The 25520-nt window shown below is 32.8% G+C and overlaps 1 protein-coding gene across 12 annotated transcripts in view; it reads left to right on the forward strand.

Annotated features, from left to right (window-relative positions):
* The window catches only part of PCLO (piccolo presynaptic cytomatrix protein), a 419413-nt gene that overhangs the window by 276722 nt on the left and 117171 nt on the right, over positions 1-25520 (forward strand). For 10 of the 12 annotated variants that reach the window (XR_013524043.1, XR_013524044.1, XM_035253964.3 and 7 more), the window contains exon 10: positions 4005-4130. Coding sequence is in view for 9 of the 12 variants with exons in the window: in XM_035253964.3 (XP_035109855.3) it covers positions 4005-4130 (126 nt within the window). In the remaining 3 variants the exon portion in view is untranslated. Of the gene's footprint in view, positions 1-4004; positions 4131-13962; positions 14052-25520 lie in introns of all 12 variants that reach the window. The other 2 variants (XR_013524045.1, XM_035253972.3) reach the window with 1 other exon arrangement.

The following is a 25520-nucleotide window of genomic DNA, read 5'->3' on the forward strand; positions in this document are numbered from 1 at the left end:
AGAGCTTTTAATATAAAAGATTAATAAACATGTAAAATTAGATTTAAACTGTAAACTTAAACGCAAATATAAAGATTTTTCCTTAATATGCTCATGTTTGTTTTGTGTGTAGCTTATTTTTAAAGTAACTCCAAAGTAGCATATTTTTCAGACACTTATAATGTAGTTAGAGACTTAAAACCAAGGCATTTAAGTTGTCATTCTAAGGTTAGTAGAGGTAATACATTTTCTTAATGGTTTTGCTTCTTTTATCATTGAATTTCTCTTTTCTCTAAATATCCCAATGTACTTTGAAGGTTTTCTAAATTTTAAACTTCTCTATAAGACTTTCTTAACCACAGATATGCTTATATATTGTGAAATTACCATAATTTATGACTTTATTTTTCAGTAAAACACTTATGTTATCTGGAGTAACTACTGTTTTATATGTCTCTCTATACTGTCATACTGTGAGCAGAAGAACAAGACCATTTTCATGGCATCTGAGGAAGAATTTCATCAATGTTTTGAGATGAAACAAAAGCAGAAAGATGAGATTGTGTTGATAAAAATTTATCAAAAGTTGAAAAGCAATAGTATTATACACATCACTTATCAAAGGTTATTTACTTCTAAGTATTTCAGTTCAAAATTAATGTTGCTTCTTGAGTTTACAAAATTTCTGCTGGTATTTGGCTTACTAGATTTGAGGAGGGGTGTTAGATTTTTATATAAATATTTTGTTCATTTTATCTATATTTGAAATATAAAACATTACAACTACGGAAATGTGAAATAAAAATATCCAGATTTAACTATTTAAAATTATATAAATTCAATTTCTTTTTATGACATTCAAATTAGGGCAGAAGCAGCGACTATAAAATATACAAAAAATGTTATTCTTCCTGGGTCTATTTATTTTCTAACATGCTATTCTTCAAATATTTTTTAATCTTCCTATGCAACTTAATTGTCTACCTGAAAAACAATAACAGCAGCTGGGTACAGTGGCTCATATCTGTAATCCCAGAACTTTTGGGAGGCTAAGGCAAAAGGGCCACTTGACCCAGGCAGTTGAGACCAGCCTAGGCAGTATAGCCAGACTTTGTGTCTACTAAAAATAAGAACTTAGCTGGGCATGGTGGCACTCGGGAGGCTAAGGTGGGAGGATCCCTGAGCCTATGAGTTTGAGGCTGCAATGAGCTATGAGCACCCCATTGTACTCCAGCATGGGCAAGAGAGTAAGACTGTTTCAAAATTAAAAAAAAAACAAAAACAGCAGCGTCAACAAAAGGAACAGTAATTGTTGAAAATTAACTATATGCCTGAAATTGTTTCTATGTATGTAGTCTCATTTCTCACAGGATCATCATGACTGTGTATTACTCTATTTACCAAAGACACCGAGGCTTATCAAGTATACCTCAAAAGCATTTTGAGTATTTGAATTCACTAGTGTGAGACTTTACATTACAAAATTAATTATTGTGTCTGTGCTACTTTATTGAGATGATTGTAATTATAGTTTCTCACCACTAATCCTTTACCATAGGGTTTTAATGCTCATCATCACTGGCCATTAGAGAAATGCAAATCAAAACCACATTGAGATACCATCTCATGCCAGTTAGAATGGCAATCATTGAAAAATCTGGAGACAACAGATGCTGGAGAGGATGCAGAGAAATAGGAATGCTTTTACACTGTTGGTGGGAGTGTAAATTAGTTCAACCACTGTGGAAGACAGTGTGATGATTCCTCAAGGATCTAGAAGTAGAAATACCATTTGACCCAGCAATCCCATTACTGCGTATATACCCAAAGGATTATAAATTTATCTATTATAAAGACACATGCACATGTATATTCATTGTGGCACTATTTACAATAGCAAAGACTTGGAACCAACCAAAATGCCCATAAAAGTTAGACTGGATAAAGAAAATGTGGCACATATACACCATAGAATACTATGCAGCCATAAAAAAGGATGAGTTCATGTCCTTTACAGGGACATGGATGAATCTGGAAACCATCATTCTTGGCAAACTGATACAAGAACAGAAAACCAAACATCACCTGTTCTAACTTATAAGTGGGTGTTGAACAATGAGAACACATGGACACAGGGAGGGAATGTCACACACTGGGGTCTGTTGGGGAGTGGGGAGCTAGGGGATGGATAGCCAGTGGAAAGAGATGGGGAGGGATAACATTAGGAGAAACACCTAATGTAGGTGACCAGGGGGGATGAAGGCAGCAAACCACCATGGCATGTGTATACCTATGTAACAATCCTGCAAGATCTGCGTATGTACCCCAGAACTTAATAATTTTTAAAATAAGTAAATAATAAAACCCGTTAAAAAATTACTCTAAGGACCCAACTACTTCACCTTCAGGACATTTTCATTTGCAGAATGAAACTATAACCAAATTTTTTAAGTCCTTGATGCTGATGAATAGATTTTGAAGTTCTGCAACTATACTTTTTGTTTTTTGTTTTTTGTTTTTGTTATCTCCTATATTGGCAAGGCTGGTCTTGAACTTCTGGCCTCAAGTGATCCTCCTGCCTTGGCCTCCCAAAGTGCTGGAATTACAGGTGTGAGCCACTACATCCAGGCTGCAACTACACTTTTAGGTTGAGGCAGGAGAATCACTTGAACCTGGGAGGCCGAGGTTGCAGTCAGTTGAGATCATGCCACTGCATTCCAGCCTGGGCAATAGAGCCAGACTCTGTCTCAAAAATGAAATAAAATAACATGCACTGCTCTCATTAAAACAGGGGTTTTCAGCCTTGGCACTGTGCATTGTGCAATGTTTAGCAGCATCCCTGGCCTCTACCCACTGAATGCTAGTAGCATCATTCCATGGTGACAACCAAAATGTTTTTAAACATGGACCAATATGCCCTAGGATGAAAATTCCACCCCTACTTGAGAGCCACTGCTTTAAAAGAAGAGTTCATGCCTATAATTCTAGCACTGTTGGGGGCTGAGGCAGGAGGATTGCTTCAGGCTGGGAGTGTGAGACCAGCTTGGACAACATAGTGAGACCCTGTCTCTACAAAAAATAAAAACAATGAAGCTATCCAAATATTCCATTATTTGTTATAATTAATATGTGTTTGTTTCTTGCCGTTCAAAATAATCGAAGCCAAGGTGTTAAAACCGCTATGCATTAAAGTATCCTTATGTGCCACATAATGTTTGGGTCAATGTTGAACCATATATGCAACAGTGTCCCATAAGATTACAGTATCGTACTTTCACTGTATTCTTTTTATGTTTAGTTATGTTTGGTGCTCTCTGTACTTGCTAATTTTTAGCTATATTTTTAAAACACACAAACTATAAATATCAACACTTTATGTCTATCTTAATTAGGTTTCTCATAATAATTATTCACCCTGGTCTTTTCATGTGACTAATTCTGAAAGAACCTGTACTGCAACGTAAGAAACAGTTTACTAAGGTGTTCATCAGTCGAGATAATTTTATCGTGTCTTGTACTAAGTGCCAAGTTAATACACAAACAGTATTAATTGATTAATTAAGGCTGAAAATGAATAATGTATTGTTATGATCATGTTATCACTTTATCATTTATAATTGTATGATTAGATTGTATATTCTCAATTTTGAATAGTCATTACTGCATTTCTATAAGTAAAATGTTTCTTAATTTTATAAGTGAATTATATGCTCTGGGAACAACCTCTCAAATTTTTTACAAAATACCTGGTCCAAATATGGCAAGGCCTGAGTATATGACAATATGGCTAATTCAAAAAATTACTTGTTAATATCAGGTCAATAATTGCAAAGTCTACCAAGATCTCAGAAAATCCTATATTATTGAAATCAGAATGACATTCTTTGTCTTTGGTGTCCATTTCCAATAGTTATGTTATATTTAGTTTCCGTGTACCAGAACTACTTTTTGTGCACTCTGTAACTTTTGATAACTATAGTTCCTTCTTAAATTAGTACTAATAATTTGCTAATTGTTTGATACAGGTAATGGATTAGGAATTAGAATTGTGGGTGGTAAAGAAATCCCTGGACATAGTGGAGAAATTGGAGCCTATATTGCCAAGATTCTTCCTGGGGGAAGTGCGGAACAGACAGGGAAACTTGTGGAAGGTAAGAATAAGGAATTTTAAAGTAAAATAAAATGAATGCACTCATATTAAATACATTTTTATTTAATATGCAAATGTTCCCATCCTTCTCTGTGTAGGTAAACCTCTCTTCTATGGTTAGTTGTGAAATTTTGGTATAGTAATGTAAAAGAAGATATGTCCACAAATATATTCATTTTATTTTTAATTGCATTGTCCTTTTGGCAGTTAGCTACAGAAGTATCTTGTTTAAGAAACACTAGTCAAAACTTTTTTTACTGGGGCAATTTTGTTTAAATAACTTTACTTATCACAAACACCAAGAAAAATTATACTGAAATTAGAGCTACAAAATAATTCTGATTGATTCAATACATACTAACTTTGGGATAACAAACTGTGGATGGCCCCCAAGCTTTATTCATCTGCTGCCTGCTTATGTAAATGCTGTTTTATTGGAACACAGTCAGGATCATTTATTTACATATTAAGCCTGGTGCTTTCCCAAAACAATAGCAGAACTGCATTCATAACAGAGAGTGTATTGTCTGCAGCATCTAAAATATTTACTCTTGGCCCTTTACAGAAAACATTTGCCAATTCCTGTACTAGGTGTGGTCTATTTTTAGATACTAATCACCATTACATCAAACGTATTTTAAAGTAATGATCATTAGAGTTGGAGCTAATGTGCCATAAAATATGTACTTAATCATTTTCATTCACCTAAAATATTGCACCTAGATTCTCAAAATACATAATGATAATTTTAAATTGTCAGTCAGATAGTATGATCATTTGCATTCTCCAGATTCTCTAACATAAATATAGTTTGCAAGCTTTTGGTGATTTTTTAATAATGAACATTGTCATAAAGTAAATGCAACCTTTTTATTTTCACTTTTGGAAACAGTATTTATTCATGACAATGTTATGCTGGAGCCAGGTTGCTCCACATCAATAAGACAGTATGTACAAATCTCTTCCCAACTTCAAATTCAGTAACATCATGATGATAGCTTGAATTGGCCATAGTGACAGAATTAGTTAATTAGTTATCTCATTCTCTGTAAGTTTTGCCAAGGTGTTAAGTCAGGCCTTTCTATGAGTATAGATCCTCTGATTGAAGTCCAGTTCTTATATAATCCAAACCCATAATTTGTTACTTATGATTTCCAACTTTGTTTTATTCACTCTTACAACATAGCTCTTTAATAAACTACTTATTAATATTTCTATTAGATTCATGATGCTGTCTTGATTGTCAGTATTTAAATACTGTTTTTGAACATTAAATATTTTGGAGAATTATGTTAACATATGGTACATCATGTGTTTTCTCCCCTCATAAAGGTTATACCTGTATTCTGTGTTCTATGCTACCGGGTGACAGTGATAAAGGTTTATTCCTTTTATGTCTAAAGATTAACTAGCTAGAAGTTCACCAGTCCAAATGGGAATCCACAAGCATTCACCTTGTTTAGACCAGTACGTTTACTGGTACGTGTGTGTGTGTGTGAGTGTGTGTGTATGCACCTGTTTTTGCCTGTAGTTTTGCATTTAATTTTTACATTATAACCTTCAGTCTCAACCCCTTCTAGATTAGCCTAAAATTCTAAAGCAGTAGATTTGTTGAGATACAACCCTGATTTTTATGCCTGATCTGAGGTATAATAGTAATGCCAATTGTATATCACTGGAGGTTGGGTTTATTTTTCCAATTAAAAAATATTCATCATTATTGATTTCTAAGAATGTATTTATTGAAGGCAATAAAGGTGATTAATTTTCCTAGTTTAAAGTTAATTCTTTCCTAAGGAAAAATTATACATATGTAAATAAATGGATAGATGGCATGTTTATGTAACTAGGTTTTTCTACCAGTTTCTTTAATGACTTCCAGGCGGACATAGAAATTGATCATCTCTTTCACATATATCTTTGTTTTGTGCATTTCTGAATACAGAATTATATAGATTGTGCCCTTACAGATTTAATATCATCTTCCAGTTCATTTAAAACATAAATGACAACCTGGTTGGCAGTAGGATTCTTAGTTTACTCTTTTGTATCCCAGTTTGTAAAGCTGTTGTTCGGAAAAGTTTGACTAGATCTCTTGCTTTTCCTCAGTTTGTTCATTTCTCTTATGACAGATTTTAAAAATATTTTGGTAAACTTTTATTTTTGTAGTTTTATTTTTATTCTTAATTGACAATAATACCTGTATAGATTTTTGAGTTACAATATGATGCTTCAATACATATGTACATTACGAAATGATCAAATCAGGCTAACTAGCATATAACAGGTTTTTAAGACATCAGATTCTAACATTTTAACACTTTTGCAGGGCTCAGTGACATACTTATGACATACAAAGACATATGTTGACTTTGGGAAAACAAGAGTATTTTCAAATTTCCTCTAGCTTTTGTTCTTTCAATGTATTCATTTAAAATATATTGACCAATCATATAGGTTTTCTGGTGCTCATAAACCAAGTGCTATTCTGAAAGTACTGAATGACTCTCTGGTTATTTCATTGAAAAAAAATTTTTTTATTCAATCTTTTTTTGAAAAATCTTTCTAAACAATGTAGTCTACCTTATTATGTAATATAGGAGAATGTTACATTTTAGAGAATTAGCAATAATTATCATTGCAAAATTATTAGATTATACTCAAGAAATCGGTTTTAAAACACTCCTAATAATAGTATGTGTGCCATCTCCTAAAATAAAAAATGCAGTTCAAAAACTTTATTATTAAAAATTTCCTGAACCAAGTTTTTAGTTTTCAACCAATCTATAATGACTTTCTGAAAGAACTCAGAGAATCAAGTACTTGAAGGATTATAATATCCCAAAATCTTAAAATTTATTTCCCAGTAACACTTAGTAGACATTCCTACACAAATGCCAGACAGAGAATAATCTTTTGCAGCCTATTATTCTTTGTTTTAGTTGCATAAATTAGTCTTTGTTCTATAAAAAAGATGAAGACAATTATCTGGGGAATTTATAAATCTAATTAAGTTTCTAATGTGCTATTTCTTGCTATTAGATTTAGGATTACAATTTTAGCAATTTTTTGACCAACAGTATTGGGGCTGTGAAATGTTCAGCCATGTTGGGGTATTAAATGATATATAATGTCTCTCATTTTGGTCTTTGTCATCGGTGTTTCTTGTTGAACTAATTTGAGCATCTAAAAGTGTACTAGAATATATGGACTTTGAATATATATTTACAACTTTCATTTTAAATCTTTTTTCCTATGTTACTGATGATGAATCGTTTTTATATTTAATTTTAATATAATCAGCATCTCAACTAATAGGCTTAAAAAATTAGATGTCTTCTCTATAAATAACTGTATATTCTCTTGACTGTTGTACTAGGTGAAACCTACTCAATATAATTGCAGAAAGTTTTGAATTTATTACATGCTTATTCTTTAAAAATAACTATTTTCATATATTCATCTAAGATCAGTGTTCTAATCCTCTCCAAATTTGGGAAATTTATAATACAATTGTTGATACCTTATGATAAATAGAAACTTCTTTTTTACTCTGATAAATATCCGTTTCAGGCCAGTCCTGGTGGCTCACTTCTGTAATCTCAGCATGTTGGGAGTCAAGGTGAGCAGATCACTTGCGCCCAGGAGGCGGAGCTTGCAGTTAACTGAGACTGTGCCCTGCACTGTGTTCCTTACCACTCTGTGCAGACATTTATTGCGTACTTTAACCTTGTCAGCGTTTTTTTTCTGCATACTCAGTGTCCAGCATAATGACAGTAGCAAAGATTCAAGCAACATATATAAAGAAATAAGTGATCTTTTTAAAAAAAGAAATAAAAACACCTTTGTTTTCAAAAGTAGGATACTTATAAAGATGCCACTCCTCACAGGGTTGTGTGAAGCAAATAAAATGATACGTGTGGTTTGTAATTAATCATATATGTTTAAGCATTTAAGACAGCACCAATATTTCAAAACCTTTTAATTATCTTTTTAAAATAATATACAAAATGGAAAATTTCCTCAGGGCACATGTTCTCACAACCTTGATCTTAACTGCTCATATATTTACATAACTTTATGCTAGGTTTATTTTTTCCTCAGTGTTACTTTGCTTTGAATTTAAATTCGGATCTCTGGGATGGGAGGCCAGGGTGGTTACTGACGAAGAACCCCTCCAATCTGGAACTGCAGAGCCATCTTCCTGTGCAATGACTTCAGTATGAGAAGATTTTTCTTTGCCAGTTCTTCTTTAGTCCAGAAGATCCAAAATATTCTCTTTACTCTATGGTTGAGCAAGGGTGGGGACACAAAACAGAAGAGTTTTAGATTAGAAGTTAAAATCTGAACTCAAAATAGCAAGTATTATGTGGAAGTGTTTTCTGCCTGACACATCTGTTTGTGATTCATTTGCACTTAATAGTGAATGTGTTTTGCTGTCAATCTCGTAAATTTTTATTGAAACAACTCAATAGTTGTATTTCTCCATTACACAATAGGCACAAGTTTTGATGTTTTAAATGCATAAAACTGGACATGATGTGCCTTCCTTAGTCTGAGCCTCTTCCCCAGTCAGCAAAATTTTCATATAACACTCACATAGCTTCCTCCTAATTTTTTCTCATTTCACTTATTAAGATGCCCAGCACAACACCTTACATCTGTGATTTCTTTGATTCCAATGAGAGTAGGAGAGGATGGCAGAAGTGTATATGGGGGATGGAGAGTCTCAGCATTCTCATTGTCTGATGTATGCAATTTAACACGTAATCAGGTGATGACCTGCAATTTTCATTAAGAAGGTTCGAATGTGGGAGAAAAAAAAAAACTTTACAGGATAATATAGCAAACAGCCATTTACCTATCATACTGCTTTATTGTTTTAAAATTTTACCATGTTCCTTTCATGTTTTTAAAAGAAATAGGCCCCTATAAATTAGTTAAATATTCCTATAGTCATCCCTCAACTCACAAACTTCTGTTACTACACCAGGATTGAATATCAGACTTAATTTGGGTTATACTTTTGCTTATGCTTCTTTACAGTGTTATGTATGTATCCACAACTATATAAGATTCATTTAGCTTATTTAAAATTTTTATTTAAAATAATATCATCTTACCATACATGTCTTTATGCCACTTTTAAATCACATGATGTTTTGGAGATTAATCAAAAGGTCTGTGTAACTCTAGCTCATTTATTTTTACTACTGCGTATAATTCTGTAACTATATGTCTCTACTACAGTTTAATTTAAACATTTTCGGGTTATTTAGGACATTGTAGTTTTGCTTTGCTTTATTTGTGCTATTTTAAACAATGCTATGATTAGTTTTTGTAGTCTCCTTGCACCTATCTATAGGAGTTTATTCTACAATACAACTTAAATTTCTGGGTTATAATGACTATCAGTCTTGTCAAATAATGTAGGAGAATGTGTGTGGCTTCTTCAACTAGTTGATTTTTTTCCACATTTCTCTCCCAACTGTTTCATATTCTTTTTACATTTGTCAGTATCAAATTAATGTTCTCATTTCTATACATACTTGTTCCTCTTTATCTGCCTTTCCTTTTATCAAATCTGTTGTGCAGTGGTTTTCCATTGTTGCTTTCATTACTTTTCCTTCAGTAGTACTGAGTATGACCATATTTTGTTAATCGTGTTAGCATGTGGATATTTCTTGTCTGCGATTTGACTCTTCTTTTTGCCTCTTCTTTAATTGGATTGTGTATTTTTAATCATTTTTACGGCGTTTTTATATATTCTGGATATAATCCTTTGTCAAATATGTAGGATATAAATAGTTTATGGCTTATATTTTTAGTTTCTGTCTTTTTATTCTTTGTAAAATTTGAAGTTTTAATATAGTCAAATTTGTCATTTTGTTTCAATTAAGTTTTGTAAATGTGTTGTATTGTTTAGGAAATTCTCCATGCCCTCAAGTCTTAAATATATTATTCTTTAATTTCTTCTAAAAACTGTAAAATCTTACGTTCCAGAAATGTTCTTATGCTCACAGAATTAAGTTGTTTTTAATCTATCTGTGGTTTGAAGTAGAAAGTTCATATTTTAGTTCTGTTTTCCTTCACAATATATAATCAGTTTCCTATGTACCATTTTTTAAAGCTTTATATTTCAGTAACTTTAACAGCACTTTTGTCTTGTTTTTACAACAAGGATCCCCAAGCCATCTCTATAGTGGCTCAGCTCCTGAAGGGCTATATGCATCTGGGTCATTTTATTTTATTGGTACCTAATAGATATATGTGTTTGTAGAGTACATACGATATTTTCATACATGCATACAATGTGTCGTGATGAAATCTGGATAATTGGGATATCCATTACCTCAAACGTTTATCATTCATTTGTGTTGGGAACATTCAAAATCTTTCCTTCTTGCTACTTGGAAATATATAATAAATTATTGCTAGCTATAGTCACCCTTTGTGCTAGCAAAGTCTATAAGTTTTCTTATCTAATTGTATGTTTGTACTCATTGAACAATCCCTCTCCTTTCTCCCCTTTGCACCACTTGCTGGTAGCAGCTATTTTATGTACTACATTCATGAGATCAACTTATTCAGCTCCCACATATGAATGAGAATGTGCAACATTTGTCATTCTGTGCCTGGATTATTAATTTAATATAATGTCCTCCAGTTTCATCTATGTTGCTGCAAATAATATGATTACATTCTTTTTATGAATAAATAATATTCTACTATGTATTTATACCACAGTTTTTATTCATCTCTTAATGAACACAGTTTGATTTCATCTCTTGGCTATTTTGAATAATGCTGTAATAGACATGAGAGTGCAGATATCTCTTCTATATACTTATTTCCTTTCTTTTGGATATATACCTAGAAGTAAGTGGGATTGGTGGGTTTACAGTAGTTCTATTTTTGTTTTCTTGAGGAATCTCCATACTGTTTTTTACAGTGGCTGGACTAATTTACATGCCACAAACAGTGTACAAGCATTTTTCTTCAAATCTTTGCCAGCATCTGCTCTTCTCATTTCCTTGCCAGCATCTCTGTTTTGATATTAGGCATTTTTAATGGGGTGAGGTGAAATCTTATTGTGGTTTTAATTTTGATTTCCCTAATGATTAATGATATTGAGAATTTTAATGTATCTGTTTGGCTATTTGTATATCTTCTGTTGAGAAATGTCTATTCAGATCTTTTGCTCATTTTTTAAATCAAATCATTTGAGGGTTGTTTTTTTTTTTTTTGCTATTAAGTTGTTTGAGTTCTTATACATTCTAGCTATTCATCTCTTGTCAGAAGAATTGTTGCAAATATTTTCTCCCATTCTATATGTTGTCTCTTCATTTTGTTGAATGTTTCCTTTGGTATACAGAAGCTTTTTAGGTTGATGTAATCCCATTTGTCAAATTTTGCTTTTGTTTCTTGTGCTTTTGAGGTCTTACTCAAAACAATTTTGCCCATACCAATGTCCTAGAGTTTTCTCTTAATGTTTTCTTCTAGTAGTTTCATAAGTTCAGGTCTTAAATTTAAAACTTTATTTCTTTTAGAGTTGATAAGTGATAGTGATCTAATTTTAATCTTCTGCATGTGAATATTCAGTTTTCTCAGCATCATTTCTTGACAAGACTATCTTTTTCTCTATGTATATTCTTGGTGCCTTTGTTGAAACTGTGTTGGCTGTAAATGCACATACTTACTTCTGGGTTCTATATTCTGTTCCATTACTTTATGTGTCTGTTTTCATGCCATGCCATCCCTTTTTGGTTACTATACTTTTGTAGTACATTTTGAAGCCAGGTAGTCTGTAGCCTCCAGCTTTGTTCTTTTTACTTAAGATTGCCTTGTCTATTCAAGGCCTTTTGTGGTTCCACACAACTTTTAGAAATTTTATTTCTATTTCTGTGAAGAATGACATCAGTATTTTGATAAAGATTGTATTGAATCTGTAGATCATTTTGCATAGTATGGACATTTAAACAAATTTTTTCAATCCATGAACATGAAATATCTTTCCATTTTTTATGTGTTCTTTCAATTGTTTATCCATTGAAAAAATTAAAGAGGACACGTAAAAAATGAAAAGATATCTCATGTTTTATGGTTTCCATTGTAAGGATCGATATTTCATTGATTAAATTAAATTTATTCTTAGGTATTTTATTGTACTGCAACTGTTTTAAATAGGAGTGCTTTCTTGATTTATTTTTTTTTGTACTACTGTGCACCATTTTTTGAATAGTGTATTATTACTCACAATGATCTACTAGTCCATCTAGTAGATCATTGTGACTACTAATTAATGCATTAATTAATTTAATTAATGCATTAATTTTTTTTAATGCATGCATAGGTCTTTTCTGAGTTCTCTGTTCTGGTCCATTTTTCTATCCTACTGGCCTATTTGTCTATCCCTACACAAGTATCACACTGTTTTAACTGTAACATCTTTATGTTAAATCCTGTTATTTGATATGTGGATCCGTCCTAGAGCTGTTCGTCAAAATGCTCTTGAAACAATTCTTGACCCTTTGGTTTTGCACATAAATTCTAGAATCTGTTTTTCAATTTTAATGACAATCTCTGTTGAGATTTGATAGTGATTTCATTGAAGAGACTGATTAATTTGGAAAAAAATTTAGACATATAGTCATGTCCAGTTTAGTCTTCAATAAGTTCACAAGTCAGGTTTTTGCTCTACTTAGAAACTTAGTCCTTGTGTTCTGAATTAATGCAATAAAGTGAGTTAGGACATTAAAACACTTATTCATAGCAATTGTTAAACTTATTAACAATATTATATGATTTTATCCATTTATACCAATATTATATCTCCAGAAAAGCTGGAGTAGAAGATATAGATAAATTCAATTTTCTTGGACCATATCATGGGCTAAATCTAAACCTTTATATACATATCATTGGTTCTAAGCTTTATTTAATCACTGAATTTTTTGAACTAGTTCTCCAAATTAATTTTGGTCCTAGTTGTGTTATAGCATAATTGTAAAATAGATTACCATCATGATACTTTTAAAACTGCAGCAATTTTTGTAAGGAAACAATGAATCCATAAGAACTAAATATCACATATCCAATGAAACTAAAACAATTGTTTATATTAAGTTCAACTTTAAGTTAATAAAATCTTTCAAAGATAACTTGTATCTATATTATTATAATTCATAAATTTAGAAAATTTTGGAAAATTCTTTGGAGCTAAGATAGAAACATAACATTAAAATCTGAATGCATCTTCAAGAACATTCTTAATGAATCAGTGGTAACACAGCATGGAAGAATACAAAGCTAAAACCAATGATGTCCAATGTTTGCTTATAAATTTAGCCAGAGCTACATAGCAAGTAAGCATGTCCCAGGCCATAAGACTTGTAATGAAATCAAAGAAACTTCATTGTTTGTCCATAGGTATTCTGTGAGGAAATGCATCTGTGATAAGAATTGAAATTCATGGATATTTTAAAATTCTTAGTTTTTAGTTGTTTCAGAGTAGGTAATTGACATTGGTCCAGCTAGCTTGCTCTTTTTCTTAAAGATGAACTGACAGGGTTTCTGGCAAGAAAATGCTGTTGGATTTATTGTTGAGAATCAGGGATTGAAGTAAGGGTGAAATTAGCTGTTTTCGGAGTGGTGGTTTTGATTTTAGGAGTTGGCCTCTGGAATTCCTTGTCATGAAGAATTCTTTGGTAGAAGAGCTAATTCCAGTAGCATTATTAGAGGACAGAGGACACACTCCAGCATAACATAAGGAAGAATGTTCCTAGGCAAGAAAGTCTCTATTTCTGCTTATGCTTTTTTGGCATATGTTACAGATGGCATGGCAGTGATCAAGGTTGGAGATCAAGAAACACAGCACACAGATGAGTGAGCTTCCTTGTTCTTGTTCCAGGGGGATTACCAGGTACGGATTGGTCATTAGCATGAGATTTCTCAAAATTCCCTAAAGCTGGTTAGGTACAGATGACACAGACCACATTTCATGTTGATACAAACATTTTCTAATAAATAATAGGAAACTATCTTCTGGGAAGAATAATAAAAATCATTGGTCCCTGGGCTGATAGGTTGTAATATATTATTTTTAAGATGTAGTAATATCACACCACATCAGATACTAGTGATTAAATACATTGCCAGTACAAAAACTGTATTTCTCTTTATCCATTTATTTTGAAATTCATCAGAGGAGAATTATGCTTACATTATAATTTTTGTGATAGGGACGTGAAATAAACTAAATAATGTCCTGTTTAACACAGTACAATGCCCCCAAGTCCTAACTTGATTGACTTCGTCAAGGGTGACATACTTTAAAATATTGTGTGTTCAATGGCATTGCTTCATGATGAACAATTGTTCCTGTAGTTAAATTTCTGGATTTGTCTAACCAATATTTCAAGGAATAGGCTGGACTTTTTTGTAAGCTTGGAGTGATTACCTTGGAAGCAAGGATGATAACCTCCCTTTTTAATACCCTAACAGATCTTCAACCAGCCAATGCTTTAGCACCTCCAATGATTTATAGAGAGCCACAGTTTTAGAGTTAGAGCAGGATTTAAATTCAGATCTGGTACTTATTGCCTGGAGTTTTTTAAACTTTTAGACATCGATGTTCTTAGTTGGAAAACTGGGATAATCATTGGCAAAAGTTTTATTAAATATAGGAAACATAATGGCATGCTTGGAGCATTGTAAGTAGTAAGAAAAAAAACTGTTTACTTTCAACTTTGAAGGTCTTTGATGGTAAGAAAAGTATTTGCTAGAATAAGTTTGAATTCTGTCTTCCATATTGGTCCATGCTTAAATCATTGACCATGATCAGGTCTGAGTTCTGAATTACAGTAGATTCACTTCTGATGAACACAACATCAGACTTGAAGTCGGAAGACTCTGAATTAATGCTGTCTTCATGACTTTAGGAAACTTACTTGTGTTTTCTATATTTCTGCTTATCTCATCTGTACAATTAGATTTCAAGATTTAACTCACAGTATTACAATGAGGATGAAAGGATCCAGTATCTTTTATAACTGTAAAGAAATAGACTAGCTATAGAAGGTATTTTGTTAAGGATGTGTAAAATTATTTTCATGACTAATATTAATCTTGTAAAGCTTAGATTTCATATAAGGGAACATTTAACTGCTAGACATATCGGATATAACAATATATATCATTTTAAATACCAAGCCTACATAAATAAAAGAAATTATAATGCCTAAAGTAATTAAGCCATTTCTCATATAAAAAGAGCACCTCTTAGTTGGAATACCCTAATTTTAGCTAACCTTTTAAAAGGCTATCTAAATTTTTCTTCTTCTCAACAATAGATTAATCAGTAAACCTTGTGTTCTGATTAAAATCTATGGACGTATGTGCAATGGATATTTGTGTATATAACTGTTTTTGGTATGTTGGTTAGCGAAAACACATCTTGTTAATGAACAGAGTCGTGATGTAGGAGTCAGGTGATTTAGATTTTGGACCACTCTTTCTCATCAACTGCTAGTGTAAGCTTTGTCAAATCACAGAAACTCACTGGGTCTTTAGCATTAAGCATAAGAGACTTATAGATATTTTACCTTTTGAAGAGATGTGAGGGAGAGATTGAACATTAAGAAATCCATAGTTTCTTAAGGCTTGGAAATGGGAGATGAGGCAGCATTATATAAGCAGTGATAAGCTGGGTATGTTATATGAGATGGAAATCCAAGAATTAGAATCAAGGATGTGACACTAATCACAGAAAATGAAAAAAGAAGTGAGACCAAAAGTGGATAAATCATAGCAGAAAAGAATTAGGTCTTAGGGCACCTCCCTTGCCTATAAGCCAATTACAAGGCTTTAAGAAGGGTTTAGAAATACATGGTGTTCGTGACATTTGTCAGCTTTTTAACAGTTGTATTTTGTTATTTCTTCTCTTCTTTTTACAAATATTCACTTGTATCTAATTTTGTACTTATAATCTTACATTTCTTCTTAAAATTGTATAAGTTTTGGGCCTTACAAAACCTGGATTCATCCCTGCATGAGATGTTGGCTTTATTGGTGGAGGACTGATGTGAAGTAGTAAAATACTGGAAAGGTGGATGGAGGTGACAAAGAGGAAGTTCAGAGAGACAGTTGTTGCAAAGGAGTAGAAGTGAAAATTTTAGAAATACTGGAAATAATGCAGAATGCAAATAGAGCAAAACATTTATTTAGTAACCACCCTGTACAAGTATATCTTAAAATGATACAGAACAATATGGTTTTTCCTTGCTTTCAAGATGCCTACAGCCCAGAAATGCAGTAGATGCAAGATAGCTGTTGTAAGGGGAGAGGTGGATCAGAGTCTTAAATATTTTATGAAAATATAAAATATATATGAAGAACTAGGACAAAGATAGTTTTAATGGAAGTAAAGTAAATTCTTTTTTTTTTTTTTTTTTTTTGAGACAGGGTCTCACTCTGCCACTCAGGTCGGAGCGCAGTGGCACAATCACTACTCACTGTAGCCTCCATCTCCTGGTCTCAAGTGATCCTCCCACCTCAGCTTCCCAAGTAGCTGGGATCACAGGCATGCACTACCACATGTGCTATTTTTTTTTTAAATTTTTTTGTAGAGACAGGGGTGTTGCCCAGCTAGCCCTGACCTCCTGGGCCAAACGATCCTCCTGTGTCAGCCTCCCAAACTTCTGGGATTACAGGCTTGAGCCACCACATATGGCCCAAAACTCTTTTTTTAAATTAATGATGCTTTTCTTTCTTTTAAGTTTGATATATATATTCTTTTAGTTTCACTGAAAGAAGATACAGAAATAAAGAAATGCAGAATATGTTGGTTGACTCTGCATGCTTTGAAACAAATACCATGACTAAATGGAGCTTACAGATTTTTCCCCCACCCTAAAGAATTCCAGGTAACTTTCGGGTAGTTTCTAAGAGCAGACTATAAGCTCCTGAGGGCAAGACACTATATGGAACTATACAGGTCTTTTAAGGTTTTCATTTATATTAATTAAATTGTAATCGTTCAGCATAGTTATGGAGTACTATTCCAGTTACAATTATAAGTGCTGAAGTCGAAACAACAGCCTGCAAGAATGCAAGTTTTTACTTCAGCACTCAAGAAATTAATATTAAAGGCCTGGTCAACATGGTGAAACCCTGTCTCTACGAAAAATACAAAATATTAGCTGGGCATGGTGGCACATGCCTGCAGCTACTCAGGAGGCTGAGGCAGGATAATTGCCTGAACCCAGGAGGCAAAGGTTGCGGTGAGCTGAGATCGCGCCATTGCACTCCAGCCTGGGTAACAAGAGCGAAACTCTGTTTCAAAAAAAAAAAGACAAAGAAATCATATTAAAGCGGGGTGTGTGTGTGTAAAATTTCACTGAGAGTAGTGAAAGAAAATAAGATTTCTTTGTTTTCTCTTAAGATACTTTTGTTTCCTTTTACATTCTACTCATTCCCCAATTCCTAGTCACTGTCAGCCACAGCACTTGAGTTTCCTGAATGCTATCATTGAGTCATTCATTTCTTCAATAGGTTTTTTTTAGTACATATTATATAAAGCAATTTCTTTTCTTGGACATGTGAGGGCTTCAGTGAAGAAAGCATGGGTCTTGCATTCCAATAGCTAAGACAGATAATAACAAATATTAATATATATAAATGTTAAATATATATTATATATAATACATTAAATATAATATACTAGGTGCTAATAAATGCTAAGGAGAAAAATATAGCAAGGAGGGCGGATATAACATGTAGGAAGATATGGTTGCGATTTGAGATGAGGTGGTAAGAGGAAGCTTTGGCAAGAAGGCAAAAATTCAGCCGAGACACCAAGGAGGGGAAAGAATGATCCAGGAGTTATCTTGAATTATAGGCAAAGAAGTGAAAAAGACACAAATGTCCAAAGCAAGAGCATGCCTGGTGTGTGCCAAGAACAGCAAGACAGAGAGGAAGCCAACGTGGCTGAAACTGGGTAAACATGTAAGAGAGCAGATACCAAAACTCAGAGAAGTAGCAGAGGTCAAATCTTGCAGGCTATTGTAATGACTTTAATTTCTACTAATGTGAGATGAGAAGCCATTGACCTGACATAAGCTGAATGGTGTTTAAATAGGATCACTCTTACTGCTATATTAAGAATAGTTTGAAAGGGGTAAAGAGTAGAAGCAAGGAGAGTTTCTAAGAACATATACAAGTTAAGACCAAGGTGGGAACAGGGAGGTGTTGAGAAATAGTTATATATAATAGGTATATATATACATCATATAAATATGTATATATAATAGGTATATATATACATCAACACAATCAACACAATATGTATATTTAATTTAGTTAATGACAATGATCTCAACATGTTCATTCATTAGGTATTCACGTTTATAAACCAAAATTCCTTCACCATTTTTTAAAGACTTAAATCCCTACATAATACAGCAAGCCAATGGAGTATTTTGTGTCTAAGTCTTACATGTTATTTTAAATTAACACAATAAATACATATATTTTGGTAGAAGTTATATCATTTAAATGTACATTTGTGTGGTTCTTTTTTTTTTTTTTTTTTTTTTGAGACAGAGTCTCAGTCTGTTGCCCAGGCTGGAGTGCAATGGTGTGATCTTGGCTCACTGCAACCTCCGCCTTCCAGGCTCAAGCAATTCTCCTGCCTCAGCCTTCCAAGTAGCTGGGATTACAGGTGCCCACCACCATACCTGGCTAATTTTTGTATTTTAGTAGAGGTGGGTTTCACCATACTGGCCAGGCTGGTCTTCAACTCCTGACCTCAGGTGATCTGCCCGCATTGGCCTCCCAAAGTGCTGGGATTACAGGTGTGTGATTACACTGTGCCAGCATTTGTGTGTTTCTACAGGTGGCAGTTCAGTATTTTTTTATTTCTATCATTTGTAATTTGCATCTCAGTAGGATAAAGGACAGCTAAAAGCCACAATTTTAGTGTTTATGATGGAAAATCATTCTGTAATACTTCTTTATGAAAATTATGTCTGTGTCAATATTACTTTAAGTTTTATGAGAACAAAAGTGAATAAAATCTCTCAGTATTTTACAGTATTTAAAGAATTTGCATTAATCAACTGTGGAAAAAATGAATTTGAATACTATATTGAGTCCAAGAACTGATTCTCAGCAGTCCTATTTTTTCATCATGACAATATTTTCTGAAAATTTTATTTAATGTAAGAATTCATAATCAATTGCTATTTTGAATTTTTATCTTCTTTTTTAAAAAAATCTTAACCATCCTCCGGGCTTCCAGTCTGTCTTTGATTTCATCCATTCTTTCATTCAGCAAATTGTCATTCATTAATGTCTCCATTGTCACAAAAGAGACAATTACATAAATGAACAAATTAAAATATAATATTTTGAGGGTAACAATAGAAGCATGTACAAGAAATATAGAAAACAGAAAAGAAACTGACACTAACCTGCTGAAGTTGGAGGAGAAATGCATACATTCTCTCCAAATGGCAAAATGTTATTAAAATAATGATCTAATTATTATAAACCTTTCCTCCTATGTATTAATATTATCAAATGAATTAAGTCAAAATACAATGGTAGCTATAAGCCTTCCACAACATATGCCAGCTATACAAACTCATATCTATCCATTCCCAGCTCCCATCTCCACACCCACCAGCCCCAGTCTGATCCCAGAGCCATGATTTTATTTGCCTTCTGTAAGCATTTGTTCATGAGCTTCCTACTTTATAGTAGGAGTAATCATTTCAGAAATTATAACCAACTGATACAAGTGACCCAGAATTTAGTACCCTCTTTGGTATATACTGAATAAATATTTGTGGACTTGATGTGATTTTTTTTATTATTCAATATATTTATTTATACTGATTATGCATTTACACCTAAGATATTAGCTATAAAATAGCTAGAAGTTTATAATTAGATATTCTTTATAACTTAAACATTTAAAAAGCCTTTATAATACCAGAATTACTTAACTTAGATGAAAGCTTTTTAAACTGCCACCAAATGTGGTTCCTAAAACTGTGGGGGTGGGGGATTTACTTACCCTGTCTATTTTACTTAATTGCTGTGAAGATAAAATGAGAAAAAACATGGGCAAAATAACTTTTGTGTGTGGGAGTCCTGTATTGGTGCTTTTTATGTATTAACACAAGTAAAATGGGTTAAATTTTACTCCTTTTAACTGAAATGACCACCAATCGGATGGTATGCATATGAAAACCCTCTATAATTCATTTAAAACTATATTGCCATTACGTTTACAATTATAATCCTATTTGCAATTAGAGAAATAATTTCTCTTCATGAATATTAGAAAACTGGAGGAAAGTAGTTTTGTTCTATTCATCTGGCAGATATTGCTGTTAAACTGTTTTCTTCTTAGCCAATTCTTATTTTTCAATGGAAAATCAATTATTGCAGGATGTTGTATACACTCTAATATTGATTGATAGTGTTTGAAATTGAACTCTATTTATTAAAGAAATTGATAACTTTATAAATGGAATTCAGCAATCAAATGACATTTGTTATTTATTAAACATCTACCAAGTCAAAGTGAATTATTTGCTAATTCTTTGTTTTGATAGAAATAATGGAATATTGGCACTTTTTATGAAATAACTTGACACATAATTTTATTTCTTTGAAGATTCTCTCAGGATGATAAAACAGTTACTAATTTTTTTATTGTTTGAACTGGCTTCTCTTGATACTTATAATTATGAAAGAAATTATACATCAACTTTATCCTTTTAATTTTGATTATATCATTCATAATAGTCATATAGCATAATTGGCTCCAAAATAAGCAAAGTACAACTTTTTAAATTTTTTATTTTTGTGAATAAATAGTAAGTATATATATTTATGAGGTAAATGACATGTTTTGCTACAGGCATGCAAAGAGCAGCAAGTACATCATGGAGAATAAGGTATCCATGCCCTCAAGCACTTATCCTTTGAGTTACAAACAATACAGTTATACTCATTAGGTTATTTTGAAATATACAATTATATTATTATCGACTATAGTCACACTATTGTGCCATTGAATAGTAGGTCTTATTTATTTTTTTTTTGTACCCTTTACCATCCCCACCTCCCTTCCAACCCCCTACTACCATTTCCAACCTCTAGTAACCATCATCCTTCTACTCTCTACATCCATGAGTTTTGATTTTAGATCCCACGAATAAGCGAGAACATGTGATGTTTATCTTTTGTGCCTGGCTTATTTCACATAACACAATGATCTCCAATTCCATCCATGTTGTTGCAAATGACTGGATCTCTTTCTTTTTTATGGCTGAATAGTACTTCATTGTGTATATGTACCATATTTCCTTTATTCATTCATCTGGTGTTGGAAAATTAGGTTGTTTACAATTCTTAGCTGTTGTAAACAATGTAGCAACCAACATAGGAATACAGGTATCTCCTCAATAAACTGATTTCCTTTTTTTTTAATATATGCCCAGCAGTGGAATTGCTGGCTCATATGGTAAATAAGTTTTTAATTTTTTAAGGAACCTCCAAACTGTTCTCCATATTGATTGTACCAATTTATATTCTCACCAACAGTAGACAAGGGTTCTCTTTTCTCTACATCCTCATCAGCATTTGTTATTACCTGTCTTTTGGACATAAGCCTTTTTAACTGAGGTGAAATTATATCTCATTGTAGTTTTGATTTTCATTTATTGTATTATTTTATGATCAATGATCTTAAGCACGTTTCCGTATATCTGTTTCAAAACACCAATTTTTTGTTTTGCTGATCTTTTGTATTTTTATCTTTTTGATTTCATTTTTTTCTGCTCTGATCTTTATTATTTGTCTTCTTCTAATTTGAGGTTTGATTTGCTCTTGCTTTCCTAGTTCTTTAAGATGCATCATTAGATTTTTTTATTTCAAGAGTTTTCTCTTTTTGATGTAGGCACTTGTAGCTATAAAATTCCCTGTTAGTACTGCTTTTGCATGGATTTTAGTATGTTTTTCTATTATAATTTGTTTCAAGAAATTTTACAATTTTCTTCTAAATTTCTTCATTGATCCACTGGTCATTCAGGAGCATATTGTTTAATTTCCATGTATTTGAATCATTTCCAACATTCTTCTTTTTATTAATTTCTACATTTATTCCATTGTGGTAGAAGAAAATACTTGATGATTTTTCATTATTTGAATGTTTGAAAACTTGTTTTGTGACCTACATATAGTCTATCCTTGAGAATGATTCATGTGCTGAGGAAAAGAATACGTATTCTGAAGCTCTTGGATGAAATGTTCTGTAAATATCTATTACATCCATTTGGTCTATAGTGTAGATTAAGTCTGATGTTGCTTTGTCTGATTTTCTGCTGAAAATGGGATTTTGAAGTCTCAGCTATTATTGTAATGGAGCCTATCTCTCTTTTTAGCTCTAACAATATTTCCTTTACATATCTAGGTGATCCAATGTTGGGTGCGTATATATACTTGATGTATTATCTTGCGGAATTGACCTCTTTATCATTATACGGTGACCTGCTTTGTCTCTTCTTATAGCTTTTGTCTTAAAATCTACTTTGTCTAAATATAGTGACTCCATGTATTTGAATAGTTTCCAAAATTTTTCATGTTAATACTTTCTAGGTTTTTATTTATGGTTTCCACTGGCATGAATATCCTTCTCCATCCCTTTATTTTCAATCTATATATGTCTTTACAGGTTAAGTGTGTTTCTTGTAGGCAGTGGAACAATGGGTCTTGTTTATTCATCCATTTCTATATCTTTTGATGGAAGTGTTTAGTCCGTTTATATTCAATGTTATTACTGATAAGTAAAAACTTACTCCTGCCATTTTGTTGTTTGTTTTCTGGGCTTCTCGTCTTTCTTTCCTTCCTGTTTTCCTGCAGTGAAGGTGATTTTCTCTGGTGATATGATTTAGTGTCTCGCTTTTTATCTTTTTTGTACATATTGTATGTTTCTTGGTTTGAGATTACTATGAAACTTGCAAACACTATCTCATAACCAATTATTTTAACCTGATAATTACACTATTTGTATAAACAAACAAGTAAAATGAAAACTAATAAAAACTCTATGCCTTAATTTCATCCCCCTACTTTTTAACTTTTTTTGTTTCTATTTATATCTTATACTATATCTTGAAAATTTTTTGTAGTTATTATTTTTGATTAGTTCATGATTTAATCTTCAATCTAGGATAAGAGTAGTTTACACACTACAGTTACAGTGTTATAATACAGTGGTTTTTTTTCTGCGTACATGCTATTACCAATGAATTTTATACCATCAAGTGATTATTTATTATTCATTGATGTCCTTTTTTTTTTTGATTGAAGTGTACCCCTTTAGCGTTTCTTGTAGGAAAGGTCTGGTATTCAAATCCTGCAGCTTTTGTTTGTCTGTGTAAGTATTTATTTCTCCTTCATGTTTGAAGGATATTTTAACGAGATATACTATTCTAGGTTAAAGGTTTTTATCTTTCAGCACTTTAAATATGTCATATCACTCTCTCCTTTGCTGTAAGATTTCCACTGAAAAGTCTGTTACCAGATGTATTGGAGCTCTATTGTATGTTATTTGTTTCTTTTCTCTTGTTGCTTCATTCTGGACCTTTGGGAGTTTGATTACTAAATGCCTTTAGGTAGTCTTCTTTGAGTTAAATCTGCTTGGTGTTCTATAACCTTCTTGTTCTTGAATATTGATATCTTTCTCTAGGTTTGGGATGTTCTCTGTCATTATCACTTTCATAAACTTTCTGCCCCAGTCTCTTCCTCTGCTTTCACTTTAAGGTCAATAACTCTTAGATTTGCCCTATGGAGGCATTTTCTACATCCTGTAGATATGCTTTATTTTTTAAATTCTGCCTTTTTTTTTTTTTTTGGTCTTCTCTGTGTGTGTTAAAATAGCTTGCCTTGAAGCTCACTAACCCTTTCTTTTGCTTGATTAAGTCTGCTTTTAAAGACCTCTGATGCATTATTCACTTATATCTATTGCATTTTTCAGCTCCAGAATTTCTGCTTGATTCCTTTTGTTATTTCATACTCTATTAAATTTATCTAAGAGAATTCTGAATTTCTTCTCTGTGTTCTCGAGTTACTTTGCATTTCCTCAACACAGACATTTTTAATTCTTTGTCTAGAAGGTCATACATCTCTGTTTCTCCAGGATTGGTTCCTGGTCCTTATTTAGTTCATTAGGTGAGGTCATGTTTTCCTGTCTGGACATTGAAGAGTTAGTTATTTAATATAGTCTTTACTCTCTGGGCTCTTTCATAGCTGTCCTTTGGGAAATCTTCCCAGTATTTCAAATGACTTGGTGTTATGATATAAGCTATATCTGGTTTAGGGGCACCTAAAACCCAGTAATGGTGTGGTTCTAGCAGACTTGTGGAAGTACCACCTTGATGGTCTAGGACAAAATCTGGGAGAATTCTCTGGATTACCAGGCAGAGACTCTTGTTCTCTTCCCTTACTTTCTCCCAAACATAAAGTCTCTTTCTCTGTTCTGAGCCACTTAAAGTTGGGGATTAAGTGACACAAGTAACCCCATGGCAAACATCACTATGGCTACACTGGGTCAGATCTGAAGACAGTACAGCACTGGATCTTTTCCAAGACATGCTGTAACCACTTCCTGGCTACACTGCCTGTTCACTAATGGCCCTGGAACTCTGCAATTAGCAGATGGCAAAGCCAGCCACGCCTGCATCTTTCCCTTCAGCATTGTGAGGTCCACCAGACCCCAGGTGAGTCCAAAGTGCCATCCAGGAGTCAGGAGTCAAAAATCATAGAAGTCTACCTGGGGTTCTATTGTACTGCAGCTAAGCTGGCATTCAAACAAGATGCAATCCTCCCCACTCTTCCTTGCCTTTTCCAAAAGCAGGGGAGTAAAGCTTTACCCCATAGATATAACATCATATCTCTGTGGTTCCACATGAATTTCAAGATTATTTTCTATTTCTGTGAAAAATGACATTGGAATTTTGGTAAGAGTTGCATTTAATCTACAGATCACTTTGGTTAACATGGACATTTTAATGATATTGATTCTTCTGATCCATAGGCACAGAATATTTTTTATTGGTGTATTTTTTAGTTTTTTTCATCAGTATTGTAATATTCAGTGCATAGATCTTTTGCCTTCTTGGTTAAATGTATTCACAAATAGCTTCTTTTTGTAGCTATCATATATAAGATTTTGTAGCTAAAGATTTTAAAATTTCTTTTTCAGTTTGTCAATTTATAGAAGTGCATAGTATAGGCTGTGTGTAGTATAAGATGATTTTTGTATGTTGATTTTATATCCTGTAACTTTACTGAATTTGTTTATTAATTATTTTGATGG

This window comes from Callithrix jacchus, chromosome 11, assembly GCF_049354715.1.
Source record: "Callithrix jacchus isolate 240 chromosome 11, calJac240_pri, whole genome shotgun sequence".
In the NCBI taxonomy this organism is placed as follows: Eukaryota; Metazoa; Chordata; class Mammalia; order Primates; family Cebidae; genus Callithrix; species Callithrix jacchus.